At 39.8% G+C, this 18,484-nt stretch overlaps 1 protein-coding gene across 1 annotated transcript in view; it reads right to left on the reverse strand.

Annotated features, from left to right (window-relative positions):
- The window catches only part of CSMD1 (CUB and Sushi multiple domains 1), a 347,261-nt gene that overhangs the window by 31,593 nt on the left and 297,184 nt on the right, over nucleotides 1-18,484 (reverse strand). Inside the window, exons 41-44 of the mRNA XM_081812881.1 lie at nucleotides 14,641-14,769; nucleotides 10,032-10,220; nucleotides 7,059-7,232; nucleotides 5,899-6,081 (exon numbers count right to left, since the gene is read on the reverse strand). Of these exons, the coding sequence (XP_081669007.1) occupies nucleotides 5,899-6,081; nucleotides 7,059-7,232; nucleotides 10,032-10,220; nucleotides 14,641-14,769 (675 nt within the window). The remainder of the gene's footprint in view (nucleotides 1-5,898; nucleotides 6,082-7,058; nucleotides 7,233-10,031; nucleotides 10,221-14,640; nucleotides 14,770-18,484) is intronic.

The raw sequence follows: 18,484 nt of genomic DNA on the forward strand, positions 1-18,484 counted from the left end.
GTCAGCAAAGCAAGGTACGTGGCTGCTGGGTGTGTATCACGGTGATGATTTTAACCCAGAATAAGGGGTTTTTTGCCTTTTGTACTTGAGTCCGTTTATCACAGAATGTTAAGTTTTTCTCTCTAGCCCTCCCACACGATGCGCCGCCAGCAAACATAGAAAGAATGTGACCTTTGGCTGGATTTTAGTAACAGGAATGTATCCTGAGACCATTTCTGAGGATGACCGAAATATTTACAAATGCTCTTGCCTCTTTAGTTGTTCCACTCTCAAACCTAGCCTTGAGAACAAAGATAGACTCCTCTTAAAAGTCAGAAGAAAACAGACGACAAAATGTGCATAGCAGAGAACAGCCACTATAGCAGACGTTTAGGGAGTCACCTATCATACCATGCTGAAAAATGCGCTGACCCTCAGGTTGGACTAGATCATGTCTGCCAAACACAAAGCATGCGTGTGGGTGCTTCTTCAGCTGTGCCCACGACACACATAACCACTCGATCACAACCCTTTTTCCCTGATGGATCTGCTGTGAACTTACAATCCCTTCTCACACAGATGGTTCAGCAGTTTTCTGGCTGTCATGTGAGATGATATCTATTTACTGATCGTGAAGCAGATGACACTTCACATCCCCTAAAGCTCAGAAGTTCTGTTATGGTTGTGGTATCAATTAAAATGTCATATTCCAAAAAACACCAAGAGGTTGGACTCGGCGAGGTAATTATTCATTCAACAAACACTGATTCATCATTTAGTATGTGACGGTTATTGTGTAGATGTACTAATGGAAAGCCTGACATAGAAGAGAAATGTATTGATTTAATTCATAATTTAGCAAACCAACAAGACAACCATGTTCTTGTATTTTATTCTAATCATATCTGTTATTAAAATCTGTGTAGCGATTTTTTAAAAGTCACCTGTGAAGGATAATGCTAAAGTGAGACAAGAGATTGGTGAAGATATTCAGCTTAATTTATAGACAGGTACGTTGGCAGTAAGGGGATATCCATCATGATAATGCCATCCTAATGTTTAGAAAGTCCCTCAAATACTGTATTCTACAAAATCAAATTCATGGTTAACTTTTTTTTTTTCCTGATAGGGACACTTTCACTGATGGTTATGCTCATGAAGACTAGAAATTAGCCTCAATATGTCCGTGTTCATATCAATGCCATCATGATATAGGAGGACCTCCTAAAGGAAAACAGGAGCTTCCATTTATAGTCAGCAGAAGGGAAATAAGATTTTCTATAAGTAAGAAGTTAAAACTCTTTAAATACTTCTTTTGTTCTCATGTACATTTGGTTAACGTGACTCCTTTCAGTAAAAGATCATTTTCTTTTACTTAATTTATAATAAAAGAGCATTATACTTATGCCAAATACACTTATTGAGTTAAATAATTTTGGGTTTGAATCTTGGCTCACACAACTTAAGTAAACGTGAATGATCAAATCAAGTCCTTGATATGTAGTGTCTTCACTGTAAAATGGGTATAATAAAGTAACGTGAATGATCAAATCAAGTCCTTGATATGTAGTGTTTTCACTGTAAAATGGGTATAATAAAGGTAAATGCTCTTGGTTGTTGTAAGATTAAACATGCTGCGTGCAAAATGCCTAGAACGAATCTGGCATCTTAGCGGTAGTAAGGGTATACATGGTAGCTGATGCGTTGTCATTTTTGTTATAATCACTGTCATCACACATCTATTACCTGGATACAATGTAGGCTTTATCATAATCTCATGGGAAAGAGGATTAAGTGTTGCCTAAGGCAACTAAAACCAATGATGTAGTTATATTTAAGCAGCTTCCTAAGATAGATCCATTTGAAAGGTTCAGTCAGTGAGTCTATAATTAAAAGACTGGATTGCTAACAAAGAAAACATGATCTGAAATCATGGAAATATATTAGAAATATAACTTCTTTGACGTTTAAGAGTTTTTAAAATATTTTTATGTTTTTTATTTTGTGTTTTATGAACTCTTCTTTTTCTTTTTACCATTTATTCAAATGTCCCATCAGGATCTAAGGCTTTTGATAGATTCAAAAAAGGTAATTCATCAGGAAGGAGATACTCTCAGTAGACTGAATACATAATCATGGTTAACACTGGTGGAAATGCAAAAGTCACTGGTAACCCCCCTTTCTATAGAGAATATGTGTCCCAAAGATCCAGACCTATGATAACAAGAGAAAAAAAAATTGAAAGATACAGATTTTCCAAAAAGTTTTAAACATGTATGTTGTGGCGGGGGGGGCAGGGGTTAGGATTAGGCATATATTCCTTCCCATCATTTGTTGTTACAGCGAGAGTAAATTATACTATTATTACTCAACTTCCCATGATTTCTATACAATGCAGGTTTGGAGGTAGTCAATTTTGGGGAATAGCATATTTGAGAAATACTTGCCATATTGAAATATTTCTGCTTCTTTCTGTACACAGATTTTAATGGTCAAGTTTCTAAGGATTTTATAAGAAACACTTGAATTTCTAACTTTAGATAAACCAAATGCTATTCTAAAAATACTTGTATAGTCTAAGTTAGGTGTATTATGAAGTGAAATCCAATTAAGCTCTCCTAATCAAATAAATGAATTCATTTATGTTTTGCTGGAATAGAACTCACAGTGTTATATCACAGCACCAAAGTGAGATTTCTATGGAAAAACATCACTCGCTCTCAACTGTTTTAAATTTTTTTCACCTTTTAAATGTGCAAAGTAAAGTGCTTTTTATATCAGAAACCTGATACAGAAGTACAGACCCAAGTGAATGACCATTTATAATAGAATATAAATGTATTTAAATGAGGTTTGTTCTGCTTTTGGGAGCTATGTTTTCCCAACAAATTTGGTAAACTTTTTTTTTTGTGGTGGGGCGGGGGAGTGGTGGGGCAGAGGGAGAGGGAGAGAGAGAATCCTAAGCAGGCTCCCAGCATGGAGCACAACACGGGGCTTAAGCTCACAACCTTGAGATCATGTCCTGAGACGAAATCAAGAGTTGGCTGCTTAACCAATTGAGCCACCAGGCTCCCTAATTTGGTTAACTTTTAACCAGTAATTTTTCAACCATTTCTCTGCTCCATTCTTTCTCTGTTCTTTTTCTTCTAGAACTCCAATTACAAGTATGTTAAACTACTTGATATTATCCCATAGGATATTATTTTTTTTTCCTTTTTCCTTTGTTTTCAGATTGAATAATTTTCATTGATCTGTCTTCATGTTAACTGACCCTTCTGCCATTTTTAATCTGCTAAGCTCATCTAGAAAAGTTTTTATATCAGATATGGTATTTTTCAATTCCAGAGTTTCCATCTGATTGTGTTTTTATTATTTTCATTTCTCGGTTGAGATTTCCTATCTATTTATGACTCTAACTCTAAGTCTGTGAAGATATTTTAAATAGCTGCTTCAAGTCCTTGTGCATTATTTTCAACATTTGGGGCATCTCAGGATCAGGATCTCAGGATCAGATTCTAATTCTATGGTTTTGTTTGTTTGTTTGTTTGACTATGGGTCATATTGTTCTGAGGTCTGCATATGTAGTAATTCTTTATTGTATGCTGGACATTGTCAACAAAAAGTTGCCTGGATTATGTCATTCCTTCAAAAGATGCTGGGATTTGTTCTGGTGGACTTTTAAATTGGTTGTAGATCTTCTGGGTCCTGCCATCAGTTTCATTCTCTGTGAGAGGAGATCTATTCAGACTTAGTCCTAACATGTTTTTGCTCTTAGTTCTAGCATGTTCCTCTTATTTTAGGGAGTGGTACATATTCATAATGCATGGAGTTCTCTGCATCTGTGAAATGTCCTAGGTACACAGTGAGAGCTCTGACTGGCCAGATGTCCAGTGTTTCTCAGTAGGGTATGACATCTAATATCGCAGGTCCACTCTCAACTCTGCAGCCAAAGGTCATTGCATCACTGGTCTCACTCATGCTTGTCTGTCTGGCCCTCAGTCAGTGAATGCTCACCAGACTTATGGGGCTGTCCCATTCTCAGCTGGCCCTGTTCTGCAAGTTCTATTTCAGTAGCCTAGAATAATTTCTACCACATCACCTTACCAAGCCACCCTACCACCTGGGTTCCACTTTCCAACAGAATGGTAAGAAAAATATACAGAATGATGGGGTGATTATGGGCTCACCTCCCTGATTTCTCCTACAGAACATTGTCATGCACTGTCTGTTGTTTAATAAGATAATTGTCTCATATGTTTTGTTGTTTTATGGTTGTCCTCAGTAAGAAGGCTAGCCTATTGTCATTCAACATGTCATGGAGTGAAGTGGAACTCTTATTTAATTTTCATAATGTTTAAATATATTCTGGACCAACAATTCCCTTGTGTAGTACAGAGGGAAAAGATTAGATGGGGTGTAAATGTAGGTTACAAAATGCAGGTACAAAATGTATGTATAACTTTGAGGTACCATACTATAGAATAGAAAACACTCTGTTTTTAGTGAGAAAGAGATGCTATCATGCAAATTTTAATATTCAAACTCTACAGAAGGGGAGGGAATTGAGAAAATTGTGTCTGAGTAAGAAAAAGTACTAATTTAGAGTCCCATATTTCAGTCAATAAAAAGGTATCATTCTGCAGCTCACAGTGGCAGGTAGCATCCCACCACTACCATTCAGTCATGTTTGATTTAAGTCAACTTCTTTAGGGCCTAAACTTAAGATTTACACTAACTTGATTGTAAGGAGGTGACTCAGAGTCCAAAATTACCTTGGATTATTATATATACGTATATCTTTATCTAGGTGTAGATATATCCAAGATAATTTTCTACTCAGATGAGAATATATACAAACATATATATGCATGCACATGTATAAGATATGTATATATATTTTCATATATATATATGATTATATTATTTATATATGATTTTATGAGATTACAAATAAGGTAGTCTGATTGCATACAATATAGTTAGATTATATACATATATTATTTTCTATTGTTCTATATAATACATATAATAAAGTGAGAGATAGGTACGAGTAGAGATGGCGCAGTAGAGAAAATGAAGATTAAGAAAACGATTTATATTTCTGGTATTGATATTGCATGAGGTTATTCAAGTCGGTCAACTTGTATAGAAACTGTTTCAGACATGTAAAAATGGATATTTATTTTGTGTAAGCTTTTTGGACTCAAACATTAAGTAGTTGAGAAGTTTGTTTGCTAAACATTTTTAACATTTAAGTCTTACCTGTCTGAATTCTAAATCAGTTCCTTTTTGGACTCTAAACAAATTTGTGGTATCTCATCACACCTTTGCTTAAGGCAAGCATTGCCAATACATGACACGGTAAGTATTCATGGTCTTTTACTGTTATTACTGAGCTATCCCACCATGTCCTCTTAGGCCTCTCAAATATTAAAATAAAATATATTCACTCCAAAATATTATACAGACAATCACCCTAAGTTCTTTGGCAATGCAGTGTTTTGGACAAGGGCCACCAATAGACTGGAAATAACATGGGAAGTGAAGCCTCTCCCAGCCTGCAAGAATTCCCATCAGCATTTACACCGCTTCTCCTCACTGTTCCTTTTTCTCAGTTATTCACTACCAGCAACCACAAAACACCACCAAATCGCATAGAGATTATTATTAGATTAGAAACCTCTTCTAGGTTATAAGCATTCAAAAGGTAAGGATCTGTTAGATAACCTTTTGAATAGTCAGTATATCTCCATGTACCCAGTCATGAGTTTTGATGATTCTCTTATACATTTGGGGGAAAGTAGTTTAATGATACAAAGCTTCAGTCTCTAGGATTTCTGTGGAATGGTACCAGTCATTTTAGAATGAAATACATGGTTCCAATTGTAAAGGTTGACTTTATGACTTGAATGTACTCACCTTCACACACAGGCTGCAATCCTGACCACGAGCCATTGAGCAAACATGTCCGCTCAGGAGAGCCCCTCAGCTGGTAACCCATTTCACAGGAGAAGCGGAGAAGGCTCTTGGCCTTGAGTTCATCTCCAAGCCGGGACCCATGTGCTGGGGTCCCGGGATCACCACAAAATCCAGGGTCATTTCCTATTGAACAGAAACAAATATGGTGAAACATAATGTTGTTAGACAAGTTTATAACAGAGCTGTTATGTTCAAAGAGAACGAAGGCTATTTATTTATTTATTTATTTTTATTTATGTTAGAGAGAGAGAACTCGTGAGTGCACAAGTGGGTAGGGGGTGGGCTGGAGGGGCAGAGGAAGAGAATCTTCAAACAGACTCCCTGCTAAGCACAGAGCCCAATGAGGGGCTCTTGGTAGGGCCTGTTCCCATGACCCATGAGACCTGAGTGAGAACCAAGAGTCAGCCACTCAATCGACTGAGCCACCCAGACACCCCAGAATGAAAAGTTATTTAAATGTGTTATAGTCATACTGCATTCTGGAAATCTTGTGAGAAAGACTTTCTTCATCTGCAAAGGTGAAAATCATGAAGAAATTGTTCCTGTATAACTAAACACAAACAAGCTTATCAAAATATGTGGATGACAAAAAATTGATACTCTGGAAGAAATAAAATTCTAGGAATAATGAACACAGGGTTTGTCCACTGCGTCAGTATGGATAATAAAAGCGAAACAGGATTAAAGTGTATTGGGTAATGAACAATCAAATGAGAGGTTTGATTCTTCTCAGTTATGTCCAGAGTTGTTAATTCACTGAGTTTTATTTAAGAACTATTCATGAAAAAATTAAGATTTTTTTTTCAAAGGGCATCAATGTAATGATCAATTCCTGAGACAGGAAAGATGTGGAAGAATTAAGAGGAAGCACGGACAAGGAATCAGGAACGGACAGGGACAAACTGAGCGAAGGGAGGCAGGCCTCTTGGCCAGGGTGACGAAGAACTCCAAGAACTCCCACAAGAGGAAGTGTGAAGTGACTGGCGCTCGAAGTTATTGATGAGGATGAAGATGACCATATAGAACACCGGCGCATTCCTTCAAATAACTGTACTGTTACACAACCTTTCAAGTCCCTAACTAATGGTATCATTCCTTACCTGTACAGTGGGGTGGCGTTCCGCTCCAGTGACTGTCCTCTTGACAAACTCGAGTGCTGTTGCCTACAAGATCCCGGCTCCCTTTGCACGCATACTGAACTATGGCACCGAACGTAAACAGTTCTCCAGTTAGGATAGCATTGGCAGGAACCCCTGGATGGCCACATGATATTGCTGAAGGAAAAATTAAAGTAAATGAGTACATCAGTCCTGTTGAACTGCTTTACCTTGGTAGGTCTCCCACACAGACACCCATACAAACATCCCCTATTAATGAAAAGCAGCTAAACATACTGGCAAATTCCTGCAGTTCCCTGTGGATAACCAATATCATTTTCCAGGTGACACTCCCCCACCTTTGATATTCATGTACTACTAAAGACAAGAAGAGGGTCTGTCGACATTTGTTTTTGTTTCATTTTGTTTTATCTTGAGGTAGTTTTGCTTAAGAGAGAAATTTACAGCTAGGCTTTCAACGAGAAAGTTACTCTATCTACATCTTTTCCATTTGTCCTTAACTATAATCCAAAAAAGCAGTATGATACAAAAAGCTAGAAATTACATAGATTCATGAAAACTATTTCCATTATCTCTTCAGCTAATATGATAACTATATACTTGCTTGGCTCAGAACTCTGTCTTATCTCCTTATTCTTTCAGGTCATGGATCTACGGTGACACTTCTAACAATTTTTCTTTGAACAGGTGGCAGTTTAAAATGTTTAAGTAATAATAATAATAATAAAGAAGAAGAATAAATTAATGATTAAATTTTTCCTCAAGTTACTCTATAAAATAATCTCAGTATTCCCATTCATTTCTTTAAAATCATACCAAATCAGGCCTATAATCTAATCATAAATTATCTTTCAAAGAGGAAAACTCTGGAATCCAGATTAATGTAGGACACTGAAGACTTCTCTCTCCTTTTCTATAAAGTCCCAAATTAACAATGGACTTAATGCATTTGGCCAGACATGGAATAAGAACTTCAAATAACTGTACTGTTATACAACCTTTCAAGTCCCTAACTAATGGTATCATTCCTCACCTGTACAGTGGGGTAGCGTTAACAATGGGTTAACAATGGGTTAACAATGGACCAATATTGCTGTACATGCAAACAGCTGATTGGACTCAGGCTACCAACAAATTATTCAAAGGCCACTGATTTAACAGCCTAGACTACTTGCATTTGATCACTGTTAACCCAAAAGTGATCTCAACTGAAGAGGTTGGGTTAGAAGGTGAAAAGGCATTGAGCATCCCCATGAGTCACATTAGCCCTTACACTGATCCGGTCTTACACTGACATCCATTCACTGGTGAATGAGATTTTACCTAGACAGAGTCCTAAAAAGGAAGCTAATTAGAGCCAAGTCAGGAAGCAGTTGGTAAATGACAGTTCCAGGTGAAATTAAGAGAGAAAAAAAGATCAGTGAAACCATAACAGCAAAACTGCTCTTGGCCACCGCTCTAAAGCATGTACAAGGAAACAGCTCCTCTGAGAACCTGTATTCCCAGACACATGGTAATTCCAACTGTTAATGACAGCAAGTGGTGGGAACCAGCCACTCAGGAGAATGAGAGTCACTTACAACCTAGTTCCTGGAGATTTGGAGCACACTGGCATCATTACAAAAACTAATGGAAGACTCACATCAGCCTGGGAAGACGCAAAAGAAATGTTTGGGGAGACAAAGAAAGAAAAACTAATTTCTCTGAAAAATTCCCATGTGTGAAGGCCTAGAAAATCAGAAAGCAGGTAAAATTTGATGAAGATTCTAATACATTTACAGATGCATTTTTGATCATATGAGGCTGTGCATTTCTTTTGAAAGAAGTCACTCTTTCTCCATAGAAATTAATTATATTGTTATAATTTGAGACAAGGTTCTATATAGATTGGGAGGGGTTATGAGGGACACTGAATCACAGGGGAAAAAAAATTTGTCCAGGACTAATTTATTCTGAAAATGTACCAAAAACGCTGCAATTCTAAGGGGTAAGATAGATTATCACTTTTTTTTCCAGTAAATTCAATTTAAGATGTAATTGTCATTTCCCACATTCTTTATGCACACAAAATGAATACAAAGAAGATAACATTTCGATTTTAAGGATTGTTTTGTTTCTGAATGATTTTTAAAAGACCAAGGAGAGTCACCCCTTTTCCTAAACCGTCAGACTGTTGTAATAAGATGAAGTCTTTAAGCTAAAGGACAATATGCTTTTTCAAGTTAAAAGAAGGTAAGACTATACCCACTTGGGGAAAAGTGTATTCTTGTTAGTCTCCATGGTATAAAATACTGATCATGTTTTGAGGGAGGCCAGAGTGAGGATCTGTAATTTGTCTGCCCAGAATACTGCCCCCATTCTTTTAGGACAATCTGCGTTCCTCTTATTTAATCAGATGGGTCAGGAAAGAGAGACTATCAGATACTATCTTTTCTATTGTATTAACTCTTGGTGCCAGAACTGCTCATGAGACCTATATTAGGTCCATCAGGTTACTTGGCCCTTCTGGCCATAGAGCGTAGGTCAACAGATAGATACTCCCTACCAGAGCCCTTTGCCAACATTTCTGAATCTGGGTCCAGACAAAGTGAAGCTGAGAGGTGCAAGGTGTTGAGGTCACTAGCCACCATGTTTGAGCCATGTAGGATAAGCGTGTCTGCTGGGTTCAAGTAGAAGACAAGCAGTAATAAGTAGAGACAAGCACAGAATGAGTCCAAGTGCTGTCCAATACACTCAGGTCCATTTATCCCTGAGGCCAGGTATGAGAACACACCAGTGTCCCCTCTCCTTTTTGACCCTTAAACTAGTTTGAATTGTAGTTTGTGCTTTCTGGCCAGTCAATAAAGGTATCATATAACTTATACAATTTATAAAGACTTAAAATGTTGTTGTTATTGTTCTCTTGGTGGTCTTACGGGCTCTGAGGCACAAGAATCCAAAATAACCCTCACTTACCCAAACACTTGGGTAAAGAACGATCCCATAGGCCATTAGCCATGCAGGTTAAGGCAGAAGATCCCAACAGGTAAAATCCCTTCTTGCAATGATACATGACACTCATTCCATATTCAAAACTCTCGGGGAAATTCTGTTGCCCGTGACGAATGGCATTTTCCACAAAGCCTGGATCTGAGCAGTTCACCACTAGGGGTAAAAAAAAAAAAGGTAGACATCATTTAGATACACTTAGAAGTAAAAGAGAGCTGCAAAGAGGGGGCACGCTCCTCGACAACATCACGCGGGCAGCTCGTCATCACGCTGTCCTTCACTTCCTGCTTTGGGCCATTATGCTTCAAAAACTGTCAAGCGATCGATGTGCTACTCTGGCAATTTTAACGATGTGAGGCTAATTTCCTTTATTTATTTCCTAAGAAGAGACTTCAATGTGAAGTCTGAAAATAGTTTTCCTGGTTACGTTTTTATGTTATGAAAATGTTAAAATAGGGGCGCCTGGGTGGCTCAGTCATTAAGCATCTGCCTTCGGCTCAGGTCATGATCCCAGGGTCCTGGGATCGAGTCCCACATTGGGCTCCCTGCTCAGCAGGAAGCCTGCTTCTCCCTCTCCCACTCCCCCTGCTTGTGTTCCTGCTCTCGCTATCTCTGTCTCTGTCAAATAAATAAATAAAATCCTTAAAAAAAGAAAGTGTTAAAATAGAACCCGCTCAAGTTAGTTTCATTTAAATATTTTCACTCGGATGTAGTATTTTAGGGCTGTCTGTGGCACAGTCATTAATCACCCCCATGGCCACCTACATGTATTAATTAATGCTTCAGTATGTGTGCCTAAAGTCCCGTTTCTGCTGCATGTGGAATGCAAATAAAAATGACGATTCTTCCATCAACACTTAATAGAAATGTAAATCAAGCCCGCCTCTGATTGAAGACTCTTCCTCCTTTTCCTCCTTTAGAAACAGCCCCGCAGAGAACAGTCCGCTGGGGCACACAGGACAGGCTCTGGTTAATCTGAATGGCACTCTATTAGCCTGAATGCCTGTTGGCTTCTGGGAGGGAATTAGCAATGCGCTTCCGCAGGTGCAGAGGAAAAGAAAGCACCCCTGATTGTCTCATGCTTTGACCCCCACACCAGTGAATGAGACAGCTGCTGTGAAAACTGCACTCTCTCCAGATATTTCTGGCTCAGAAAGGGGCCCTGCAACTAATTCTCGGGCAGTCACTGCAAGTCACGGGTCCCAGCGGCTGGGGGCAAACCCTTTACTCTTATCTGTGCATTTGATGTCCTCTCTGTAGTGAGGAGGAAGGTGTAGGGCAGAAGAGAGGACTACAGAGACCCCTTTCAGTGCCACAAAATAGTATTCTATGCTTTTTAGAACAACCCTGAGCTTATAGAAGAAAGACTCAAGTTCTTCTGAGCCAAAACAAAATGTTTATGGAGCACAGACAGATCATTGTAAGGCTCCATAACGCACTACATCCACAATAAAACTATCACCAAACCCACTGAAGTAGCGGGAATTACCCACCTGGAGAATGTCTAATATACTTGAAAGATTAATTATTTTTTATAATGTGAAAAACAACTGCATAGGTACATTCTGGCATTTGGAGTCATGCATGCAGCCCAGGAGATAGAAATAGGTCCCTGGTCTTATACCTCTATCGGCAGCAAAGCGTTTCCTTGGCCTGCGTGCTGAAGACATTGTGTGCTCGTGTCTGTGCTGATGCTCTTCTTGGGAGACCGTCCACAGCACAGTATCAGAGTCTCCGGCCGTGAGGGTGGAGGCGCCCTACACGGACGGACGACACTGAGCCAGCTCTCGGACGCTTCTGCAGGGACGCCCGACAGATCCCAGTGCTCACAGGACTCTGCCTGCCCCCGCTGAGCTCCTGCATTTCTCTGTTTATACTTTCATGGTGTGTCCCAGCTCTCCTTAGTAGAGGCGGATCGTGTGGTGGATGAGAAGGCGGAGCTGTACGAAGCTAGGGCCATCATGGATTTGGAGCTCGAAAGAAGGATCCAGCTGGAGATGACAGTACGAAGAATAGGGAGTGTGCTGCAGAGAGGTAGTTATTGCTGCAAGATGGATGAGATCCTGCTGCATCCCTCTCTCTGCAGGGTTGAGAATACTTGGTTTCCTGCCTGACGGCTCTGAAACCCCAGGCTGGGCTTCTCTCCGGTGGCCGCTGTTGCCCATGGTGGAGGACAGGTGCGTCGCGGACACGGATGCCCTCAATACGGCGGCCACTCTGGTATCTTAGGTCGCACAGAGCCTCCTGGAAGGAACACTGGAGCTCTGGGTCCCAGGCATCTCCAGCACCCTTAAATTAGTGAGCAGTGACGATGCTTGACAATCATAAAGAGTCCCTGAGCACAGTGGGGAAAACTGAACTGTTCCTTATGTTGGAAGAGTTGTGTCTACACATCTCCTAAATCTGCCCCTATTTTTTTTTTTCCAATCTTATCCTATCAAATCGGTCCTGTCCAGTTTCGGTCAGACCCATCCACTCTTCTATCCCTTCTGGTTTATTTTGGAGGCTCCACTAGGAGATTCAGCTGTATCTCTCTGCCGGGGGCAGGGATAACTTGACTTATTTGCCCACAATGGAGGGAGGGTGTTCTGAAACGGTCCCTGTCATGGTTGTGTGCGAGTGCACTCTGCCTCACGGGAAGTAGGCTGCCTTCCAGAGGAGTTCGTGGGCACCCACTCGACCCCCACAAACAGCTCCTCCATCTGCTTCCTTCCTCCCGTTTTGTGTGGGATCCCCGTCTCAGGATCTGGTGGGCCGAGGCTCGTGTGACTGGCATTCCTGAGCTGCCAGCAAAGTTTAAGGACCAAGTTCCTTCAACTTTCTGGTCATGAGTGAAATCACCAATGAGGTTAATGAAGACAAGTCAGACCTGCTGAGAAAACCTGACAGTCTACTTTGCCACGTGGTGCCCAGCAGAGCGTAATGCATGGGAGAGACATTGATACCTCTTTGTGGAGCTCTTCACCTGCATCAACATCCCACCACCCCACACACTACGAGCCAGCACTTGCACTTGAGGTCCAGGTAGAAACACCTGGTGCAGAGCTGAATTCCATCAGCTAGAAAGAATGAGAAATATGGATATCATAGATATTTGGCTGAGCCTGGAGAAGTTCCAGAGAGTGCACAGAATGTGTTCCATGGGGACCTTTGGGTATGTCAGAGGGGAAGGAAGGACATTACTATAATGATCAGTAACATGCCTGAGGTCACAAAGACAGTTACTCTGGAACTAGGTAAGGAATACCCTCCTGTACCTGTCCAGTACAGCGTATTTGTAAAAATGGACGAGTATTTCTTGGTGACATGAATCCCAAAGGGATCTCCCTCCACTTTTTTTTCTCTTTTTTTGAGTGTACCTGCCGTAAGTCTTAGCTTCCAATAATATTTTATAGGCTATGTACTGAACCTCTTCTCTACATACACTCCTTACTCTTGGAGAAGTTTTTTTTAAAACACTCAAGCTAGGGGCGCCTGGGTGGCTCAGTCGGTTAAGCGTCTGCCTTTGGCTCAGGTCATGATCCCAGGGTCCTGGGATCAAGCCCTGCATGGGGCTCCCTGCTCGTGGGGAGCTGGCTTCTCCCTCTCCTCCCCACTTGTGCTCTCTATCTCTCTCTCTCAAATAAGCAAATAAAATGTTTAAAAAAATACTTGAGCTAACATATAGAGATAAAAACATTGCACATCCTATGACTTACACTTTTAAAAATATATTCCCTTTTAAACTTTTCTGAGTACTAACTGTCCTTTTTACCTAATATTGGCTTAAATCTGCTTGTGCATTTTTTTCAGGCCTGTCCTACTGAATTATTCCCACACAGCTGCAGTCAGACACAGTTTATCCAATAATGCCCTAGTCTGATTATTGAGCGTGTGGATAACCTGACTAATGAAACATTAGAACGCCAGTTTTGAAACATGATTTGCTAATTATTGGATCTGATTTACTTTACCCTCAGTCTCTATGAGTGATTCAGTTTCCCTTGGCATGCTGCACACCATGGGGGGCCGCCAAGCACTCAGACTCTGAGCCCCGTTCCCCCATCTGGCTTGGTCATCTGTCTGTGCAACATCTCATTAGACACCAACGTCATTAACTGCCTCTAGTTCGTCCTGTTCTGTACCCTCATCAGTTACTGGAATCAGCATCTGCCCCAGGTCCTTGATTCTGCGCATGACCCAAAGCAATAACCAAGTCTTCCTGGAAAAACTCTCTGATGACAAGGGTACATGACAGATTTCAGTCCCAGATATTTGCTCTAGCTGTTCAAAAATAGAAATTAGATGACTCCTTTCTTCTAGGTTATGTAAATATAAAGTAAAAAACATAACAGAATACTCAGGAGAGCTTGCCACAGTCACTAATAGCGTGGACCTGGGGTCATCTGGACAGTGAAACTCCTACAGTACTTTCATAGGTTTGTTGTGGATTTGATTCCATCTTATTATTTGGGACAATCTGAAAATTTCAATTGCTTCTGAACTGACTAAAGCAATTCTGAGTTTCATCTCTGGTTCTCAGAAACAATTTTCATAATGATTTCTTACATTCAACACAATACATTTCCTTGCATACTTTTTACATCCTTTACCCACTTATTAAAGTGTATTAATTCATCATCAATAAAAAGTTTGTAAGGTTTTCCTTGGCAGGTCTGTGAGATGATGATTATAGAACCATGTGATTTAACTTGTAATCCAGAATCTGGTTGGAAATCAGAAATCCAAAACGGAATCCAAAGTGCTTTTCAATCTTTGATGTCAACACTCATTCCGACAAGTCTAGTGTTCTTACTTGTAACCACTTTACGGAAGGACGGCTGACATGTAAGAAGCTGCACATATCTAACGTATGCAACTGTATGATTTGGGGATAAGTGAACATCTGTGAGACCCTCACTGCCAACAAGGCCACAAACATCCATCTCCTCCCAAAGTCTGGTTTTTGAAAAAAGTAGAAATAAGTAGTACTGACTTCTTAGCTAACGGCTTCATTTCGTGGAAGATACATATATTTTTTAATTTCAACATAATTCTTCAGAAAATCTGTGCTTCTATTTCTTTTTGGTCTTTACTCCTGCTTCTTCCATTTTCTTTTACAACTCATAAAAACCCGACCGTGAGCAGGAAAATAAGAAAATGATGCTTCATAACCTATGAATAGCCAATTTAATTTTGTTGGTGGTGGGAAAAAAGGAGTAAGAATTAGTTCACTACATTTTTTTTAAAGCACTCATAATTGATTAGAGTTCTGCGTAGTATGTTTTTACAATGTTTTCAATAGGGGCGCCTAGGTGGCTCAGTTGGTTGAGCGTCCTACTCTCCGTTTCAGCTCAGGTCATGATCTCAGGATCATGGGATGGAGTCCCGAGTCAGGCCCTGCCTTCAGTGGGGAGTCTGCTTGGGATTCTCTCTCTCCCTCTGCCCTTTGCCACATTCTCTGTCTTTCAAATAAATAAATCTTTTAAAAAAATGAAATGTTTTCTTTTTTAAAATTTTATTATGTTATGTTAGTCACCATACAGTACATCATTAGTTTTTGATGTAGTGATCCATGATTCATTGTTTGTTTATAACACCCAGTGCTCCATGCAGAACGTGCCCTCTTTAATATCCATCACCAGGCTAACCCATCCCCCCACTCCCCTCCCCTCTAGAACCCTCAGTTTGTTTCTCAGAGTCCATAGTCTCTTATGGTTCAACTCTCCCTCCGATTCCCCCCCTTCATTTTTCCCTTCCTTCTCCTAATGTGCTCCATGCTATTCCTTGTGTTCCACAAATGAGTGAAACCATATGATAATTGACTTTCTCTGCTTAGCTTATTTCACTTAACATAATCTCCTCCAGTCCCATCCATGTTGATGTAAAAGTTGGGTATTCATCCTTTCTGATGGCTGAGTAATTTTCCACTGTATATATGGATTACATCTTCTTTATCCATTCATCCGTTGAAGGGCATCTCAGCTCTTTCCACAGTTTGGCTATTGCGGACTTTGCTGCTATGAACATTGGGGTGCATATGGCCCTTCTTTTCACTACATCTGTGTCTTTGGGGTAAATACCCAGTAGTGCAATTGCTGGGTCATAGGGTAGCTCTATTTTTAATTTTCTGAGGAACCTCCACGCTGTCTTCCAAAGTGGCTGTACCAACTTGCATTCCCACCAACAGTGTAAGAGGGTTCCCCTTTCTCCACATCCTCTCCAGCATTTGTTGTTTCTTGCCCCATTCATTTTTCCATTCTAACTGGTATAAGGTGGCATCTCAATGTGGTTTTGATTTGAATTTCCCTGATGGCAAATGATGATGAACATTTTTTCATGTGTCTGTTAGCCATTTGTATGTCTTCTTTGGAGAAGTGTCTTTTCATGTGTTTTCAACAGAAAGAATTACACAAAGTTTAGAAGACAAGGGTAAAATAACTATGAAATATTCAATGTATTTCACAGTATAAACATTTTTGGACTTGTTTATTAACTGGATGAATCAACATTTTAAAAATGGAATTACTGGCCACAGAGGGAAAAAAAGCAAAAAAGCAACAGCCATTTTGGACTGCTTTTCAAATACATGTGAGTTATATTTTCATTTTTATCAATACCTGATAAAGTAAGTTTTAGCTGCAATTCAGACATTCAGGTTTGATAAAAGATAAACACTCTAATTAATGATCATGGATTATAATTGATTGCCTGACTTTCCTGAGCAAATAGAAATTTCAGAGGCATGTGGACATGGCGGGAGGACTGAGGACCTACTGGGCGCCAGGAACTTTGTGGAGAATTTCACAAACACTGGCTTATCTAGACCTCCAGAAACATGTGAGGAGGGTGTATTTCCTTAAGTATTCATGTAAGGAAACTGCTGTGAAGCGGATCATTGACCATAGACCCTGCATAGAGTTCTACACGATGAGTGAGTTGGATAGATCAGCCCCACGGCACCGTGTCTGCACAGAGCAATCCTGTGTTGCACACTGAAAAACCTAAAGGGTAGACATCGATCCCCTTCTGCCCCTGGAAATACTCTTCAAGTAGGGATTTAAGGGCAGCTTCTGGAAGCTGCCAGCCCCAATGCTCTTCCTGCTCTTGGAGAGAGCCTGCTATTCATTTCCAGGGACACCATATTGAACAGCGACTCCTGACTGCCGTTTATCTGTAGACCCAACAAAGACTTGTGCTAAATAAAGCCACAAACATGGAATTGGTTCTTATGTTTCCCTTAATTTCAAAAGTTTACCATTTTAAATTTTGGATAATATGAGATAATATGATATGATACTATGATAATGCATATGCTTTTTCATAGACCTACAAATGCAATCATATGCATAGTGCTTCTTCAGTGAGGGTTTTTTTTATTGTTTCCTTTTTTATTCCTCTCTAACCATAACTGAAACTTCACTAACCCCACATTTTCTTAATTTTGTTTATATTCATATGTATAGTCACATGGGGACATATATTTTACATCTCCGAATTTAAACACCCAATCCTACAAAACTACAGATAAGAATGGGAAAACTATCTAAGGTTTGTATGCCATACAAAAATTATTACATTAAGAAAGGAAATATCAAGTCAATTATCCTAAAACTTTGTCAGGCCTGGCATTCTCACTGAACTGACTGGACCTTTGAGCTTATTGACACATATTTTGGAACTTAGGAAATGAAGGTTCAAAGAAAGCTTCTATATAGAAACACGGGCCTCCAGGATGGTGTACATAATCTGATTCTTAAAACAGATATGAGACACTTATTTTCATTCCTTTTCATGAAATCTGCAACCATATCATTTATTATACATTTCTTCAAGAGAGCTATAACTACTAACAAAAAACATACCTTCTTTTACTTTCCTAATCCTCTTTGCAAAGATAGTGTTAGCGGCTGAGTATAAAGCATTATAGCTAGCATCCTGGGTGTGAGCCTTCTGACTGATCACAGATGCTGCAGGCTCAGGTAGAGTTTCTTCCTGTTAAGGGCTGAGAACAATGAGGTGGCCCCTGAGCGGAGACAGACTTTGTAGAAATCTCTGTGTAATCTGTCCTCACTTCAGCACAGATTTATTTGGAGTTCCATTCCAAAGTTCTGGGTGGAGTTTCTCTTTCACATCATGAACTAACTAAATGTTGTAGGATTACCCCAAATTCCACAATTCATTGACCTACCCAAATCAGACATTTCTCAAATGTGATCAAGATATGATCAAGAATTTGGGAGAAGAAATCAAGCACAACAGCATGCTTGCATAAGACATGACATCCTAAAACTTCTGTGGAATTATTCCAGGAACCACATAAGATAACAATCAGGTTGTACTGCAATACGCATTACAAATCCCTGGTAATTTTGTTTAAAAAGTAGCTATTTTTCGAAGTAAGTCAATCAGAGAAAGACATGTATCATATGACCTCACTG

Source organism: Leptonychotes weddellii, chromosome 2 (assembly GCF_054177405.1).
Source record: "Leptonychotes weddellii isolate Sample4059 chromosome 2, ASM5417740v2, whole genome shotgun sequence".
Classification (NCBI taxonomy): Eukaryota; Metazoa; Chordata; class Mammalia; order Carnivora; family Phocidae; genus Leptonychotes; species Leptonychotes weddellii.